This window comes from Python bivittatus, unplaced genomic scaffold, assembly GCF_059951505.1.
Source record: "Python bivittatus isolate LINGU-HERP-01145 unplaced genomic scaffold, Pbiv_v1 ctg000020_np1212, whole genome shotgun sequence".
In the NCBI taxonomy this organism is placed as follows: Eukaryota; Metazoa; Chordata; class Lepidosauria; order Squamata; family Pythonidae; genus Python; species Python bivittatus.
Window position 1 is genome coordinate 37,502,897 of NW_028277030.1, and position 18,223 is coordinate 37,521,119.

The 18,223-nt window shown below is 37.9% G+C and overlaps 1 protein-coding gene across 2 annotated transcripts; it reads right to left on the bottom strand.

Moving 5' to 3' along the window:
* Nucleotides 1-125: 125 nt before the first annotated feature.
* Nucleotides 126-17,391, bottom strand: RAB23 (RAB23, member RAS oncogene family). Of its 2 annotated transcripts, none has more exons than XM_088137348.1 (7): nucleotides 16,995-17,391; nucleotides 11,615-11,832; nucleotides 10,729-10,814; nucleotides 6,649-6,805; nucleotides 4,677-4,759; nucleotides 2,556-2,648; nucleotides 126-2,109 (listed from the first exon to the last, which is right to left on the bottom strand). In XM_088137348.1, exons 2-7 carry the CDS (start codon nucleotides 11,767-11,769, stop codon nucleotides 1,970-1,972), a joined length of 714 nt encoding a protein of 237 aa, XP_087993474.1. In that variant the 5' UTR covers nucleotides 11,770-11,832; nucleotides 16,995-17,391; the 3' UTR covers nucleotides 126-1,969. The 2 variants fall into 2 exon arrangements, with proteins under 2 accessions (XP_087993474.1, XP_007420122.1); XM_007420060.2 differs by lacking the exon at nucleotides 16,995-17,391 and adding an exon at nucleotides 16,839-16,987 and having other exon boundaries at nucleotides 127-2,109.
* Nucleotides 17,392-18,223: the final 832 nt, after the last annotated feature.

Below are 18,223 nucleotides of genomic sequence, written 5' to 3' on the forward strand. Positions count from 1 at the left end.
ATCTGGGCATAATCAAAACGGCAATCGCATATTACAAACCTGCATTTTGCTATTATATACAACCAAGAAAGTAAAATCAGAGTCTTGTTCACAAGTACAAACATGTAAGGCTATCATTTAATGTAAAAATTTCCATATAAAAATAGCATGCATGCAGAACCTAGGTATTTAAACCAGTATTTTTTATCAGACAACGGACAACTTTGAATATGTGTTTACTTGTCCCATAAAGCAAGACAAATATAATCTGGACCCGTATATATAGAGTCACCTAGTGACTAGCTATAGTTGTTTAAAGGAAGAAATTTGGTCCAATTTTTCAAAATGAAAAGGGATATTGATTGCATATCCTACCTCATTACTAACAATGAGAATGGTTACAAAAGCAAGAGGAATGGTAGGTTGTTGAGTATGAAATGCGGGCCAAGTAATCATTGGAAAAAAATGTAATCATTTTTAGATTATAATTAATTTAATAGGATGTAAGAACCCTGTCTCAAAATACAAGATACAAACTTCTGGTAAGAAAAATCTCTTGAGTGTAATGTTTTAGTGTTTATGAACATAAAGTGTAAAATAATATTCATATAGAAAAAAAATGTTGTAATCAGGCTGGCAGAATTCCAGCTCTGGTCTTGAATATAATTGTGCTCCTAAACTATTGATATTTGAACATTTCTTAGAAACAGTAATTAGCTGCTGGCAGAAGGATGTTACAGAAATACTGTAGGAATATTACACAATTTGTAAACAGAAAACAATATTGTAGATGCATGCTTCATCAGGGAAAATATGGTTAACATTTTATGAATAATATTGTAACATAAGATTTAATTTTTTTTAACACCCTGAACCTAAACATATTATATGGAGGTACATTAGCATCAGTGGAACAGCAGCGAGATCTGTGCACGTTTACTCAGAGCAAGTCCCATTAATCTGGTGGAATTCACTACTAGGTAAGCAGACATTAAGACAGCAACTTTACATTCACACAATGTCATTAAAAACAGGCACATCTTTTAATACCAGAAAAGAAAAAGGGCCTTACTTCCTTAATATGGAATGCACAATAGATATAAGATGCATTTTAATCTTTTGATAACAGATCTCTTCATATTCTTCATAAGAACGTATGAATATATAACCTATAGAGTTTTTTTTTAAAGGAATTTCCTATATTCTGTTTGGTTGTACCGTTTATCATTTACTTGTCCTGTTATATTTTAGAATGTATTGTATATCTGACAATAATTGACAAAAATATATAAATGTAGCAGCATAAACATTACTTTTTGGCACAATACAATAAAAAAAAGTTAAGGCCCACAGTGTAGAGAAAATTGAAATGTGCCAGTACCATTAGAAAAAGTTTTGTTTGAATTTATCAAACAGCTTGTTTTATTGTCAGAACCTTCTGCTTAGACCTAATAACTATTTTGTTACCTGAATCTTTGACCATGTTTTTATAGATATACACTGCAGTTAAATTTCATAAGCTATACAAATATTGCACCACCAATGTTGCCAAAATGTGTACTGGACAGTTTAAAAAACTCTTAATTTCTGCTTCATTATTAAGGCTCTGGCTCTGAGCCACAGGATCTAACAAGTCGAAAAACTATTTTGTCCTGAACAATATGAATGTGATATTTAAGCATTTCAGCTCAAATTTTGTTTAAAATGAAACCTACTGTATACATTAATACATCATTCCTTTCAACTAGAAAGTTGTCCTACCGAATGTCAAATGAATGCATGATCAATGTTATTATTTCTGAGCCACCTGGGATCTCATTATTTACCATTACGAATCATTCATTTTAACAGCAGTATTCCCTATCAGTGTAGATCCAATGTGTGCAACATCTGCTAAAGCACTGATAAAACATCTCTATAGCCAGTTGTGTTCCTTAAGGACTTCACTTAAACAACTCGGTCAGACCATGATTTCATCTAAGTGACAGTCCTAGAGTATGCTGCAGTTGCTGAAAGGGCTTCTGTTTTTCTTGGTCCTTTGTTTGTTTGGCCTAAGGTTGATGACATCACCACCATTAAGCAAGTTAGAATTCTGGCCAGAATGACTTCCACCTGCTGTATTGAAAACACCTATATAAAATTAAAACACAAAAGAGAGTTGTATGTATGGTAACTGGCAATCTTTTTAAATGGATCAGATCTATAACTCTACAATTAAAGCAGAGCTGGAAGCCTCAGTAAGTCATAGTTTTATATTTAAAAAATCAAATTATGAATTGCTTTATTGTGGGACTACATACAGAAGTTCAATATATCTGTAGAAGAGACAGTTCATAACACTCTTTTCATCAGGTGCCTTTAAAAGAAATAGCAAGCTGCTTCTACATCTTCATCAGTATTTTTGCCATTAGTTAGTGGAAATTACATCATTCTAAATTTCTTACAATATGAGTGGCTGACACTGAAAGTGGCTAGCTTTCATTATTAGGTGGCTTTGATGCTGTGGCCAAAGACTGATTTTACAAAAGTAAAATAGCACAATACTGCCTGGTTGCAGTGCACAGCTGTATACATACCAATTCTGTTACTACTTGTGTGTACAACTTCTGGATCTTCCATTATTCGTTGCTTAAGTTTTTGAAGGTACTTCTCAGCCAAATACCTAAAAACTGTAGCATACAAAATATCAAGGCCTTAAGAAAAATATGTATATTTTATTAGGAAAGCCATAGATAGCTCTTAGTACTATTTATCCAATTTTAAGTGAGAAGTTTGCTAGAAAAATTTATATATGCAAAATTACTCTCAAAATTAGAAAAAGCTAAATGTAATACATTTTCAGTAGTTATCACATGCCAGGTAGTATCTATTCCACAATTTAAGATACATGATAAATGTAATGAATTAACATATGATTTTTCAAGGGCTATTTTGATGTTTTTGATACTTCATAATAACAGAGATGAACTTCACACACATGCCAAATATTTGCTTATTTTACAATGATTCTATAGTGCTAAACATGCTAGTGCAATTTTGATCTCTGCTGAACAAACTACCCATCTAGGTATATTCTAAAGCCAACCTAAATCTTCAGATTTTATTTCAGGATTTCACTAAGCTCTTTTAAGGTTAGCAAAGCACAAATCCCTACAGCTTACTTATACATAATAATATGTATAACACATTAAACTCAGAGTTACTTAACATTTTAAAAGTAGCTACAGCAGTCTCTCTTATATAGGCTAGCAAAAAAATTAAACACACACGTAACTTGTTAAAATCAAGACTGAAATGTCTGTAATGAATACTGCATTTTCTGTCAATAATTATAATGATTACAGAAACATAGGTGTCTTCATTATACAGTGGCAAAAGTGGCACTTTGGGTAGAACATTGTTCCATTCATTTTAATAATCTTATTTCCAGGTTGCAAACTTCAGTTCTCCGAATATTTTGGATCAATCGTTCTCAGCCCCTGCCTGTCCTACCCATTCGAGAAAAACTGAAAACAGCTCCCTAGGAATTAAGGTTTTTCCAGCCTTGTCTACTTCCCTTTGGAGTTTAAGTTCAGCTTGTCAAAAATAATTTGTTCATCTATAATTAGTCCTTAAGAGTTGTTATACGGTTTTTATGTATGGATGTGTAGAAGTTGGTGATTTCAGGACATTCTGTTCCCTCTGACATGCCATTCTGGGAGGGGTTGGGCAGTTTCTGGAAGGAAACTACTGTACATGATTTGGAGGTGGTTTGAGACATTACTTCCAGTTCAAGAATTTGGAACTGCCAAACCATCCCCAGAATGGCATTCTTTAAATGGGAAGCAGTTCCCATTTAAGTTCTTTTGGGGTTTTGGAGTTCTTTGGAATGTTCCATTTCCAAATCTCAGAATTTTGCACATGTCTTGTTCTGTGCCTGAGAGCAGTTTGATATAGTGGGTAAGGAGCTTGTCTAGAAACCAGGAGACGGTGAGTTCTAGTCCTGCCTTAGGCACAAAGCCAGCTGGGTCACCTTGGGCCAGTCCCTCTCCCTCAGCCCTAGGAAGGAGGCAATGGCAAACCACTTCCAAAAACGCTGCCAAGAAAACTGCAGGAACTTGTCCAGGCACTTGCCAGGAGCCACAACTGATTTGAAGGTGCGCACACACAAACACACACGCACACACCTTTTGTGCCTGCACAGAGTATCTAGTCAGGGAACATTTACAACTGGGATTAGGTTACGACACAAGTCCTACCCTCCATATGCAACTGCACAGAGAATATAAAGAGAACCATATGAAATCTAGTTGTCACAGAACTAGTAAATTCTTTACTTTTTTTTTTTGAACCAAACTTTGAGCCAGTCACTCTCTCTTAGCCCAATCTACCTCACAGGGTTGTTGTGAGAAAAACAGGAGCAGGAGTATTAGGTATGTTCACCACCTTGACTTGACTGACATACTGTATGTACATACATGAAGGTGGGATAAATAATAATAATAATGCATCTCAAGACTGCAGCATTTAAGACTAACAATCAAGACGATCATGGCTCAGAGTTCTTCCATTTAAAAGAGGTTCTCTGAACTTAGAAAATCCGGTGTCAGAGGCAAGTACAGAAAAAGGCTTGTTGCTTCCATGAGAACCCAGAACTATGCTAGTGCTTGGGAAAAAAAGAAACTAAGCAAACCAAAAGATTAAAAAATACATCTTACCTTCTGTTACATTTAAGTCTTCCTTTACAGATGCCCGATAAAATCTTAATTTTAGTTTTTTCGCAAGTGCCTCTGCTTCTTCACTGTTTATTAGAAGGAAAAGGCTTGTTTTAGACACCAATTATTTTTCAGTAAAATAGAATGTATTAATTTAAACTGAATTGAGTTGATAATCATGAAAGTAGACTTAAAAGGGCAGTTAAACAAATGGTTCTCTTACTAAAAAGATGACAGAATTAAAATTGATTAAACATTTTGCCTGCTAAAAATCATAATAAAAAAATGAGAATGAGCAGAAATTACAGTATTTGGTTTCAATATTAGTTTTTCATAATTTTAAATCTTTAAAATTAAATAGGCCTATGCTCGTTGGGCAGTGGAAGTGTGTGGTTGGTAGGTAGGTAGGTAGGTAGGTAGGTAGGTAAATAAATAAATAAATAAATAAATAAATAAATGCTATATAAAAGATAAGCATAATTAATATTCAAAACTATATCAGTGTTTTTTGAACTCACAATAAAATCACAGATGTTGCATTTGCAAAAAGCAAGCCCCATAGCATCTCCCTATGGCACTGCAATCAAGTGTTCTGTTCTTAAACAGGGCATTTGAAACTAAATCACTCTGCTTTCAGCAACAATTAGAGCTAAACTATTTCCCGACAGTACCCGACCCTCACTCAGAAATGCCAGTCAGCTTTGTTCGTGTCATATGAAAAGCAGATAAAGAAAAGAGAAGGAAGGAGTGCTGAGCCACTTCAGTTCCTCCCTCTAAGATATTCCTTCCGCAGTCTAAATGCACTTCCAGTTCTGGGGGTGGGGAACTTCTGGGGAGAGTATACGTCATGGACTTTTGTGAGTTGATGAAAGACACCTTTTGATGCATTTTCTTTTTATTCTTTTATTAAGACATCATATAGTATTTACCTTTGGTTCCTGCAATCTTTCTTGGCAAGGATTATATTTACAAGTAGATAATATTTCATTTTGTTTGGCTGTGAACTTACGGTAGCTTGACTTTTTAAATGCCTTGGAAAGGGGGGAGGACTGCTACTGAATAGTATGCAGATTAAGAGTTCTCTACCTGTATATGTAGGTATTCTGTAATGATGGTTTAACATGTATGTACATGTCTCTAATGCTTTAATTACCTTTATTTAGAGTCAAGAAAAAAGTCAAAAATACCGGCTGGCGTTCTCTCTCAGGCTGGCAGCAGTACTTTTTATCCAGTAGAATGTGGTTTTCTTCTTTTTCTCTTCTGCCTCTGCACTGGGTAGTTTTATTCCATAGCAGTCCCCAGTCCCTTGCTGGGTCTTCAGAACCTCTCACTAACAAACCTTCCCTACTCTGGCCCTTCTTGAATCCACAGTTCTTCCATAGTGCATTTCCCCCCCATCCATCTCAAGTCCATCAGTCAGCATTGCTCTTTAGTAAAACAGTCTTCAGCAGCCAGCCCTGTATAGATCGTTCTTAGACTGCCAGCCAGCACACTTCCTCCCAGTTCTCTGCCACACAAAAAAGGTTCCCTTCCCAGAAGCTTGTTTTTTAAGTCTCTACCTTCTTTGCCTATCGGCCACCCCTCCTTTTATCCCATGGAAAAATCTATGGGGAACCAAGTTACTTCTCCTACTGTCGGGTCCTACTTAGCAATTAAATTAAATTAAAGCAAAGTGTTCGTTTAGGTGCTTGTGCAGATATATGAGATTCACAGGAAGACATGGGCTCCTTCACTCTGTCATAGTGTACAAGGCTCTAACTTTATACGACTCTTTTGAATATCAGTTTGCTTTATATGACTCTTCTGAATATCAGTTTGCATCCCTACCCAGCCGTACCTTAAAACATTATCTGCAGCATAGCAATACAGTACGCCCATTATCTAATATACAGGTTGCCTGCAAGGTGAATGTCTTTTTAAAATTACCAATTATGCTTAAAAGACTTGTTTAATAAAATGTAATGAAAGCACCTACTTTTTTATACAAGAATAATCAAGGAGGTCAATTTTATTCTGAACAAGAACTGTGGGAATATCTCCGACTTCAGATGTTACTTTCTCTCTCCAGGTAGGAATTGCTTCAAAAGATTCCCTATCAATGGTTGAAAACACAAGCACACAAGCCTGGGCTCCTAAAAAAATAAAAATAAAAATAATAATAATAATAATTTTAACACACATTGTTTCCAAAAAATTGGATAAATAATAAATATTTGGATAGATACATTGGATACATTTATTTATTTATTGGACTTATAAAGCCATATGACTCAAAGAATGTGATTCTGGGTAGCATAAAATGGGGAAAAAAACAACCATATATTAAAACATACATAATATATAAATATGAAATACAAAATCTAAAATAGCGACCAAACACAATAATAACACTAACCAAAAAGAGACTCCCTTCAACTGGACCTGAACGCCTGGGGAAAAAGCCAGGTCTTAGCAGCTTTCCTAAAGGTGAGCAGAGTTGGGGCCTGTCATATCTTGGGAGGGGAGATCATTCCAGAGCACAGGGTCAGCCACCGAAAAGGCACGCTTCCTAGGTCCCTTGATGGCAAAGATTAAAAGAAGGAAACTGGAGCATGCCCTCCCTGTGGGAGCATGTGGGGCAGGCAGATTATTATGTAGCTTAAGCCACATTTATATAAGGTAGACTGCACTCTTGCCCCCCCTTTTTTTGCAGCTCTGTGGCTACAATTGCTGAAACTTGGTAGTATAGTTCTTGACTATCTTGAGGCAGTACATTCACAAATGCTGCAAAATAGCCATAACAAAATAACTCCTAAGTAAGGAAAAGAAAAAAATGGAAAAGGAAAGAAAACTACTCATGTCAGAAAAAAATGGCAAGAGGTATGGAAAATATGTCATATGTCCCAATTTATTTATTTATTTATTTGGTATTACTATCCCAATCACTACAGCCAACATTTTGGTTTAAATGAGGCCTATAGCCACCAAAAGTTTGCTTTTCTCTGACCTAGGCAATAAAAAGAGCATTTTAAAAATCAGTTTTGCAAATAAATTAATTAATAAATAGAGTAAGAGAAAGGGCAGTCCCCTTATAAAACCCAGACTTTTCTGACTGCATGACTAAAAGGGGTCCTGGTTCTCAGGATCAACCTTTAATTTGTTTATATTGCCACTTAAAGAAAACCATGTAAGGAACCCCTATCTAGGAGAAAAATACTTTAAGTTGAACAATAAACATTCTGGCTTATTATTATATGAGTTGGCCATCCATGAAATTTGATCCAGCTCCCCAACTGAATGAAAGGTAACCTTATACTTTAAAGCAGTGTTCCTCCACCGTAGCAACTTTAAGATATGTAGACTTCAACTCCCAGAATTCCCCAGCCAGCCATGCTGTTTGGTGAATTCTGGGAGTTGAAGTCCACATATGTTAAAGTTGCTAAGGTTGAGAAACACTGCTTTAAAGCAATCTAACTGAATTCTGAGCAGCTTCTCTTGTACTATGATCAATAAGAAACCGGTACACTTGATATAACCCAATTTCCTACACCTTAGTTCAGGTTCCTTGCAGAGTTATAATCCCTTCTGCAAAATCACACTTATAGGGTATGCAGGGTTGAAGGGTCGATGAACTCTAATTTAGCTGGAAGAGCAATTATTAAAATAACATTATCAACCTTGCAAAATAAAGCTTAATTTGATTAAGGAATTCTATTTAAGAAGCATAAGAATTTGATTTAAATATGAGAGGAAGACATCATAACGGTAGTTGAAACATTTAATGTCTATAAAAAGGTAGCTAGGTTATATATTAAATAAGGATAGGAAATCTGTGGCATTCCAGACATTGCAGATCCCCAGTATACCCAGGATACATGGCCAGTGGTAAGAAATGCTGCAGGATACCTACCCTTGTTCATATTTGTTCATATTTACCTACAAGTATATCAGTTACATTTCTGACTCTTTGGATTAATTAGCAGTTCATAATCATCCTACAGGTTAGTTAGAAGGTTCAAACTGCATTTCATCAAAATAATGGTATGAAAGATTGAGACATGAATTTAAATTAAATCATTGTTATTTTTTGAAATACATTGCATAATAACTTTGTAAAGTATCTGTATAAAAATTACCAGTGCAATCCTATATATAACCACTCAGAAGTAAGTCCCGTTATTTCTCAGGTAAGTGGATGTAAGATTGTACCCTAAATCTATCTTCAACATGGAACCATCTCAATACTCCTAAAGTGGAATCACCACCATTTTATGAATCAACAGAGTCAAAGTTACATTTGGGCTTTGGTAAGAATCAGGGGCAAACAGCTGATTCCCCCCCCCCCCCAAAATTCCAAATGCAGCCCTTTGGGCTTTGAAGTAGGTTAACAGCTTCTCAGAGTTACATATTTCAACTGAAACATGGCTTGCCTCTTCAACATGTGGTGGATAAAAAAGATAAAGATTCCCTAAAGTTGAGGTTGATTCCTAGTGATTGCAGGAGCAATCTCTGTAGTTTTCTTGGCAGCAATATGACAGGAGTTTGCCACTGCCTTTTTACAGGTGTTTAGTTTTATTTTATTCCCAAGGCTAGCCTACAACAGCAGGATTTCTTAATGTTCTCCAAGTACTGATCAGGCCTGACCGTGCTTAGCTTGTCTCAGTTAGGAGCTGCCACCTGCTATGAAGTACATTAGATGCTTCTTTAAAAGATTACTTTATTTTTCTATTCTGGGGACCATCTAAAAATGCAAGAATTACCACTAGTGGTATTAATTACTTTCACTGTTAGAATTTGCAAGAGTCAAGTCTTTTACCTGTTTGGTAATCAAGACCACACTAACCATGCACAAATACTTTCTAGCAATATCTACATTCATTCATGGGCTGAAATATGTTGTTGCATGTTTTATTTTGTGAAGAGGCTCCAAACCAGAGTTGTTGATAGCTATTGGAACTGTCAAAGAAACTCTTCCAATATCAGAACTAGAAAACAATCTAGCAAGAACCATTACGGCCACTACACTGAACCAATATCACACATAATATTTTTGGTAGCCTTCACGTGTGGCACTCTGACACTAGAAGTTGAAAGCAAAGCAAAAGATGTGTATGTGTAACCCAGAGAGGGCTGTAGTAAAGGTGGGTAAATAAGTTAAGTGACTGGAATCTGGTACAAGTGCCATGAGAAGGAAATAACTTGGGGGCTAGGAATCTGGGCACCTGGGTTTGTAATTAGCCAGAGGCAGAACAGAAGAAAGAGGATCATGGCATGGGATGGGATGCAGAGGTTCTTTCCAGACAGGAGGGGGCCTACAAGGAAATCCCAATAGAGTTGAGGGAAAAAATGAAACTGAGTTTGGAAAAATATGTAAAGAGTTGTGAGTGCAAGCACACATATGCAGACTTAGGACCTAGCTTGCTGTAAACAAAGTCTGACATACAGAGAGGAAGCCTGGAAGAAATACTTAGGAAAAAGAAAAGAAAGTGGTTAGCTTAGCAAAGCAACCTGAGGAATAAAAAGGAAGCAGAGATTTAAAATGAGACAAAAAGACTAGCAAGGTGTGAAAGTGTGAAAAATGTTAATCATGAGTCAGGCAGCTTAAGACATAAGGTGAGAGATCTCATTCCCACTAAGTTCAATAGTTACTGTCATGTAAAATTATTCTTGTGTAGATGTATATGATTATTCTTTCATACAAATAGTAAAATAGAGTTGTTGCCAGTCTTTGGTTCTGAATTAGTAAAGAAAAGTAAAGGCGTGTTGCCTGTTTTACTAGAGGTGTCTTGGGACTTACTGGATTTAGGGGTTAGAAGAAATGCCCCTTAGAGCTTCTTGCTGGTGGGAGAGTTATCTAGTTCCTTGGTTGAAGGAACAAGAAATGAAATTGCTGAGGTCTATGGCTGGAAGTTACCCCCTTCTATACTGTGGGAAAAAACAGGGCTACCAATAGAGCTACATAAGTATACTTATTATTGTTATTATTTAAAAACTTATGCTACTAGCATTTAAATTTACCACAAACCAGAAGTCTTTACAAAACTAAATGCATGTATATTAACAGTTTTTTTCTTACCTCTATAATAAGCTTTAGTAATTGCATCAAATTCTTCTTGACCTGCTGTGTCCCATAGCATTAATCGAACATCTTCATCGTTGACCCTAAAACATAACGTATTATTATCAATACACATATTAAAAAAAGAAGGAACTTGTAACTTAAAAAAAGTATTTAACAAAAATGGGTTCCAGTAATCCTGTTTTTTAGGTAGACTTAAATTCCCACTGATATGGACTCAGGTAAATCAGGATACCTCATTTTTCCAATTCTTCTACCTGCAGAAGAACTGTTTCTGAAGGATATGGCACAAAAGACTGCATTAATTAAGAGAGAAGTAGCAAAAAATTAGGTGCCCTCCCCATAAATATACTTGTAGGAGTGAGTTGAAGGCAAATCGTTTGGAGCCTAACTAACAAGCATACTGCACGAGACAAAATTGAAACTGATTTAACCTGTATCTAACTATCCCATGTCCTGTTCTTTCCCTCTGCTTTGAGAGAAAGTAAAGCTACTCTGTGGATTTAAATAAATTAGATAAAATTTTTGAAATTCCATTTATATATATTGGATTCTTCATCTTCTATACAAATCCCTGTTATTCAGTTCTAGAAATATTTATAACTCTTTTTCTCATTTACAATACTGCTGCTCCATCTTGCCACTACTGGTAAAATAGTGTTTTCCTTCTTACAGACTATAGGCATTTTTGCATTTATTGTTTAGGTTAGTAATTCTGGAACTTCTATAGTCAGGCAGCAGAATACAATTGATATAGATGTTTCATGTTCACATCTATGAAAAAAAAGCTTTTCTGAGAAACATTAGCCCAGCACTTACAAATATATTGAATTCAATTTAAACAATGAGGAAATAATAGTGCTCCCATCTGTTAGATACATACTGCATTTCTCTTTCTAAGAAATCAACTCCAATAGTCTTTTTATAGTCTTTTGTAAAAATTCCTTTGCAGTATCTCTGGATCATGCTAGACTTCCCAACTGCTCCATTTCCAACGACAACCACCTTGATAGCCACCTCCAAATCTTCTTCCAACATTTTGGCAAGTCAGAAAGTTGCAATTCGTTTCTCAATTTAGTACAGATCTCCTGAATTCTGTACCTGAAAAAAAAGGGGGGAAGAAAGTAATAATAGTTTATTTGATGTACAAGGACAAAAAATAGCAAATTTAATTTTGACTTCTAGTTCTCCCACAAGTTTACAATAAGTCTGTGGAGCCTCGATATTAAACTGAAACATCTAAAAAAAATTAAATTACCTCTGTGGTGGGTTGGGGATGAGACAAAAGTAACGTCATGAAGATATCTCCCATAGAAACAGTTACCAGATCATATTCATGCCATTGTTAGGAGAATGAAAGGAGGACCCCAAAGAAACAATTCTGTACACATATTTGAGAAAAAGCTCCACTGAACCCAATGGGTATTACTATTGAATAAACATGGATTATATTACATACAGTACTTCACTGTCTTCTCTTGTCTATTATTCTTATGCTGAATATTATATGCCTTAACTTGCCTATTACCAAGTTATCTGTGTTAACAATTTTGTACAATTTTGCCATGTGTCTAAAGCTAAGAGAATCCAAAGAACTTACTACTAGCATTCAAATATACATATCACCTTTGCATACCCCACTTTGTGTCACATTACAACACATCTATGTGCATGTATTAAAACTTTTAGTGGGACTTTTCCTCAGAAAATTCATACATAGAATGTATTGCACAACAGTGTACCAATTCTTGAATACAAAATGTACTATGTTAATTTATCTTTATTCTTTGCTATCAGTACCCCATACTTCTGCAATAACTTAACTTGTCACAGGGAAACCAAAACTAATGCTGAATGCTTCGATTAAAAACTCCAACCTCAATGTTTATGGTATAACATTTAAAATTACCAGATGGTGCTCACAAACATGCAGCCCCACGTGTCGCTATCTCACCAGAAACCAATTTATCTTGATGTTACTAAAATGTTAACAGCAAAGTAACTCACAAACCAGCCTAGCTTTAAAGTATTGCTTTAAAATAAGGATGCAGAATCAATCCTGGTAAAATAGACAGAATACCTTATTAAATACTGTAAATGTATATGTAGCCATACTGTATATGACTGGCTAAGCAGTATAAGATATTCTCTCACTCACTCCAAATAAAGATCTTACAGGTTGAATTCAGTTACCTGAGTTTAAGTTATAACAAACAACCCTTAGCTTAATATAGGGATAGGTCACCTTTGGGTGCCCAGGGGCAACTTTTACTATTTATGAACAGAACAGGGGGTACAATGGTGGGGTATGAAGCAGGCATGTTACAGATATGAACAGGGTCAAGACTATATTTTCCTGAATTTGGGAAAGGGCGTGTTTTTTTTTAAAATATCTGAAAACAATTTGAATTCTATTTTATAGCTTACAAGTTTTGCTTATGTTCAAAACCCATGCTGTTGATTTTTTGTAATTGTAGTTGAAGGAGGCTCCAATAGCTACAAAAAGGTGTCCTCTGGGCTTTAGTAGTCCAATCCTGGACTGTTATGTAAACACGGTCCTAGTCTTTATCTTTTCCCCAAGACATTATATCAACAGTCTATACTGAATGCCTGAAATTGACTATTCCCAATGAGGATGAGCACTTATACCTTGAACTGATATGCTGAGGTAATGGAGACCAATTTCAACAGCTATAAGGTGCTGTAACTCACTACCCTCAGTAGATTGCATCAAAATGACCTCTCTAGCATTACAATTCCAATATAAATGGTAACAAAACAAAAAATTAAACTGCAAGATAAAAAGCCTGCTAGATACACTTTGGTTTGGACAACTCCTACCACAAATATTGTAACATAAATGCTTTGTTCTCTATCTTGCAATCTAATATGTGTATTTTCTTCTAGAACAGTATTGCAAAAAAAAAAAATCAACAGAACTGAAGCAAAATAAAAATGTAAAGAATGGATTGAGCGAGAAAGATACAACAATTTAAAACAAGTGCAGCAGTTATAACATTGATAATCATTTTGCATTTTGTGCCTACATTTTACAAAAACTTGCAGGCTGTCTGCCACAGTTAAGGATTTTTCCAGGCACTCCCAAATTCTACAATAGAGCTTTTCTTAAAATATATCTACATTTACTTCAGATGTCTGTCCATATAGCCTCTCTTCTGTGGATTTATCCTCATTCCATTCACTATGATTTGTAGTCTTTTTCCTTCCCCACCCTGTGCAACATTCTTCACCTTTAATCCCATAAATCTAAGTGTGCGCTTCTGTATCATTGCTGCAACTGGAAAATAGCTCCTTCTTACATGACCCATTTTTTTTTGTCCTGGAAAATATTTATTTATTTATTTAACACACATGGGCTGTCAGATTAGACTATAGTTGGCTTACAATAAAAATTCAATGAAAACAGATTGTAAAAATATAAAAATGAAACAATGCTATGAGAAAATACCTAAAAAGCAGTTTTAGCCATCCCTTATCAATCATCTCTCAAGCAATATCATGAAACCCTTGTTCCGTGGCCTGTTCAAAAAGCTAGGCTTTCTGAAACAGAGCAGAGATGAGGCCAAACAGTCCTTTGGGGGAATGGTATTCCAGAGGAAGGAGCAGCAATAGAGAAGGCACCCCCCCCCCACAAGATGGCATAGTTTAACTGAAGGGATCTGAAACATGCCACTCTGTTAGATCTTATATGACCAACAGAGACAATTCATAGATAACCAGAACCCAAGCCATGCATGACTTTGCAGATGACAATCAGCATCTTGAATAGCTCCCAGAAATCCACTAATCAGTGCAGCTCATGGAGCAGAAGTAACATGGATGTACTGAGATGCTTCCATTACCACTCACACAGTGGCATTCTGGACCTTGCTGTAGGTCCAAGTGGTCTTCGTCTGCTGCATCAACTGCATCCTTTCCTAGATCAGGAAGCTGATCATAGTCACTAATGCCCTAGTCACCCCGCAACTTGACTATTCAATGTCTCTACATGGGGCTGCCCTTGAAGACCAATTGGAAGCTTCAACTGGTTCAGAATGCAGTGGCATGGGCAGTGATGGGCATGTCTCAGTATGCCCATGTGACACCTTTTCTCTGCAAGCTGCACTGGTTACCAGTTTGCTTCCAGATGTGATTCAAGGTGCAAGTTATGACCTATAAAACACTGCATAGGGCCTGGTTATTTGAGGGACAGTGTACCACCGTGATGTCTGACTGGCTAATATGAACCAGTGGGGTTGATATATTTCAGGTCCCTTCAGTTAAATAGTGTTATCTCTTGGGAGCCAGGAGGTGTGCCTTCTATCACAATGTCTACTCTCTGGAATGAGATCCCAGGGACTCCCATCCTGAAAAAATTCTGAGGAGTCTTAAAAACCTGGCTGTTCTCCCAGGCTTTGGGCTAGGGTAGCTGGAGCCCCTTTTGAGTTTTGTTGATATATTAGTATGTTGTTGGCTGAATTTGCCATCTTGTTCTTTATTTTGGCCTTATCCTATTTTTTTGTTGCTGGCTTTGTATTGTATTGTATTTTATTCTCTTTGATAAATTTTGAACAGCTTAGAGTCATTCTAGAGTCATGTGGCACCTAAATCGAATAAATTTAAGACTTCCCCATGTACAGCACATTATGGTAATCCAAGTGAGAGGAAACTAAGGCAAGAGTGACCATGACCAGGAAATGGATTTGTGCAAAAGTGCTCTTGGCCACAGCTACCTCTTGCCCTTCCAGCAAGAGCCAGGAGTCCAGAAGGACCCCCCAACTGTGCATCAATTCTATCTGAGAAATGCAACCCCACTGAGATATGGAGTCTGCCAAGCAGAACATATTTTTTCAGGATTCAGCACACTTCAAAGAGTCTTGTAAGTTTTATTTGCATTGAATTAGTACCTGAGAAACACTGGGCCAATTAGTTCTATGTTGGTAACTGCTATAGTAGAAGATACATGTAATACAATGTATATGGCTATACCATGATAGCCTCCTCCAAGAAATACCTTTATCGTAGCAAAGTTTATATATCATGCTGTGGTAGAGAACTGTAGAAATAAATAATTATCTCACCACTTACAAACATAGAAGATAAATGGTGAACCATTTTGTAAATTTCAGATTGCCTCTAAATCTGCAAATAAACCCTTATTACGCTTATATGTATGTGTGTAGTAAACCATACCTCTGAACACAGAGAACACAATCCCTACCATGTCACATGTATATATTTGTCTCATCATATGGCAACAACCTTCTCCAGCCTGTTGAGATGTCTTGGACTAACAGTTCCCATGACTCAAAATCCAGCACATTTGGAAGCCACAAAACAGGGAAAGGTCATTTACTATGATAATATGATAATAGTAAACTATACAACATCCCCCAAATGCTTTTTTTCAATAAAGCATTCTCTCCCAAAAATTTCAGCAATGCAGAAGATCAAAACTCAAGCCTGATTAAAAACATAGCACAGGAATATTGATGACAGTGAGAAGAACACTGAGACTCAAGTCCATCCCGGGCCATAGAATCTGAGGGGGTGACTTCGGACCAGTCTCAGCCCAGAGTTCGTTCTTGTATGGATAAAATGAAAGGAGTTCTTTAAGTATGCTCCTGTGGAAAGGGCGGGATTAAATCTAAGAAACACATAAACCAATGCACCGGAGCATGTACTAAGCGCAACTACTGTATCTTCAATTAGGAGCCAAGGAATTGGCAAGCCAGCGGAACCTTCCTCTTTTAGGGACCAAAGCCTAGGAAAAATCTGCTGCCATGGGTGTTGCACAAAAGGGAAAGCGGGCACGGAGAAATCCGAGGAACCCAGTTTCTATCCAGCGCCAGCGATGTCCGCCCTATCCGCAGCTTCACAACCCGCCCCCGGGGCTCAGCATCTTCGCGGCGTCCAGCCTACCACCACGTATAAACTCTCATAGGCTTGTGTGTAGCACCACGTATCTCGGCTTGCCCGCGCAGGCCGATCCCCGCACGCCCTGCCATCCCCACCCTGCTCCCGCCTCACGACGAGGACCCAGGAGAGCCTCCCCGCGAGCCCAGCCAGGCTGCAGCCTCCCGATCCCAGACGCGGCGCCCACGAACCAGGAGAGTCCGCTGCCGGCTCCTTGCGGGGGCAACGCGCGGAGGAAGAAAGGGCGCCTCCGCGGCGACGGGCAGCCAGCAGGGGAAGAGAAGCCTGGCCAGCCCCGCCGGCCCAACCCGGACGCGCATCGCCCCCTCCTCCCGCAGGACACTCACACGGCCGGAAGCACCGTCAGGGCCGCGGCGGGACCCGCTTGGGAAACCTCCCTTCCCAGCCGCGTCTTTTTGACGGAATAGGGAGAGACGCCCAGCCAGCCAGCCTTGCCTGTCGCCCTCCGCTCCCCGCCTGCTGCTTCGCCTCGGCGGGGGCGGGACCAGCCCCGCTGGCCCGGGTAGGAGTCTGGACGGGGGGAGGAGGAGGAGGAGGAGGAGAGAGAAGCGCCACCCGGGAGGAAGAGCCTCTCACGCTGGGAGGCCCAAAAGACCCCGCCAGATTTGCCTTCCTTGCATTCGCCACCAGCGGCTCAACCTCCCGAGCGTAGAGGCAAAGGGAGCTCTTCAAATGCCATCCGCTTCCCGGACTCGGTGCTCGACGTAAACTCCGAGCTACCCTCCCAAGACCGCTTCACGGGGGGGAGCGAGGCTCGCTGATTTCGATGGACTTCCGTTTCGAGTTGATGTGCTTAAGAGCACCCTGCGAGGTCCGCAGCACAACAAAACTGTTTTGTTTTCTAAAACACTCAGGGAACTTAATACCCTGCGGCTAATTTTGATGTTAATCAAGCTTCTATGTCATACGTGTATCTGTATCTATTCAGGAACAAAATGTGGTTGGCCTCACACATTCATATGTATATGTGTGTGTGTGTGTGTGTATATATATATATATATATATATATATATACTGTATATACAGTACATAGCCATAAGAAAGGAATATGTATGTATACATCTGAATGATATTTATTTATTTAGGCCATACGATAGGAACATTCCAGTTCAGACAGGCATTTATCAGATATTTTTATTTCAATGTCTTTATTTTAACCAATGCAGCCTTCTGTTGTATTAATCCTTGTTATTGTTAGAGGCCCATACTTCATGGGAAATTTTAATATTAGCTCTTCTGAATGGGTTTGTAAGGAACGTAATTGAGGAAATAAATGAATACACCTCTGTATGTGAGGAAGCATTTGGTGTGGCTTCAAGGATTAAAAATTATAGTTTATGTAAATTCAGCTGAGATATTTTGGAAGCCACAAAATAATTGAGATTAACACATAATGAAATGAGGCACCACTCATTACTTCGCCTTTGGATTTGTTTACTCAGTCATGGCCTTGGGAAATTGGAAAGCATGAATAACAAGGACCTTGTTTTTCATATGCGTGTCTCCCACAGTATCTGCCTGATCACTATGATCTTGCAGGTTAGGCACGCTCTGG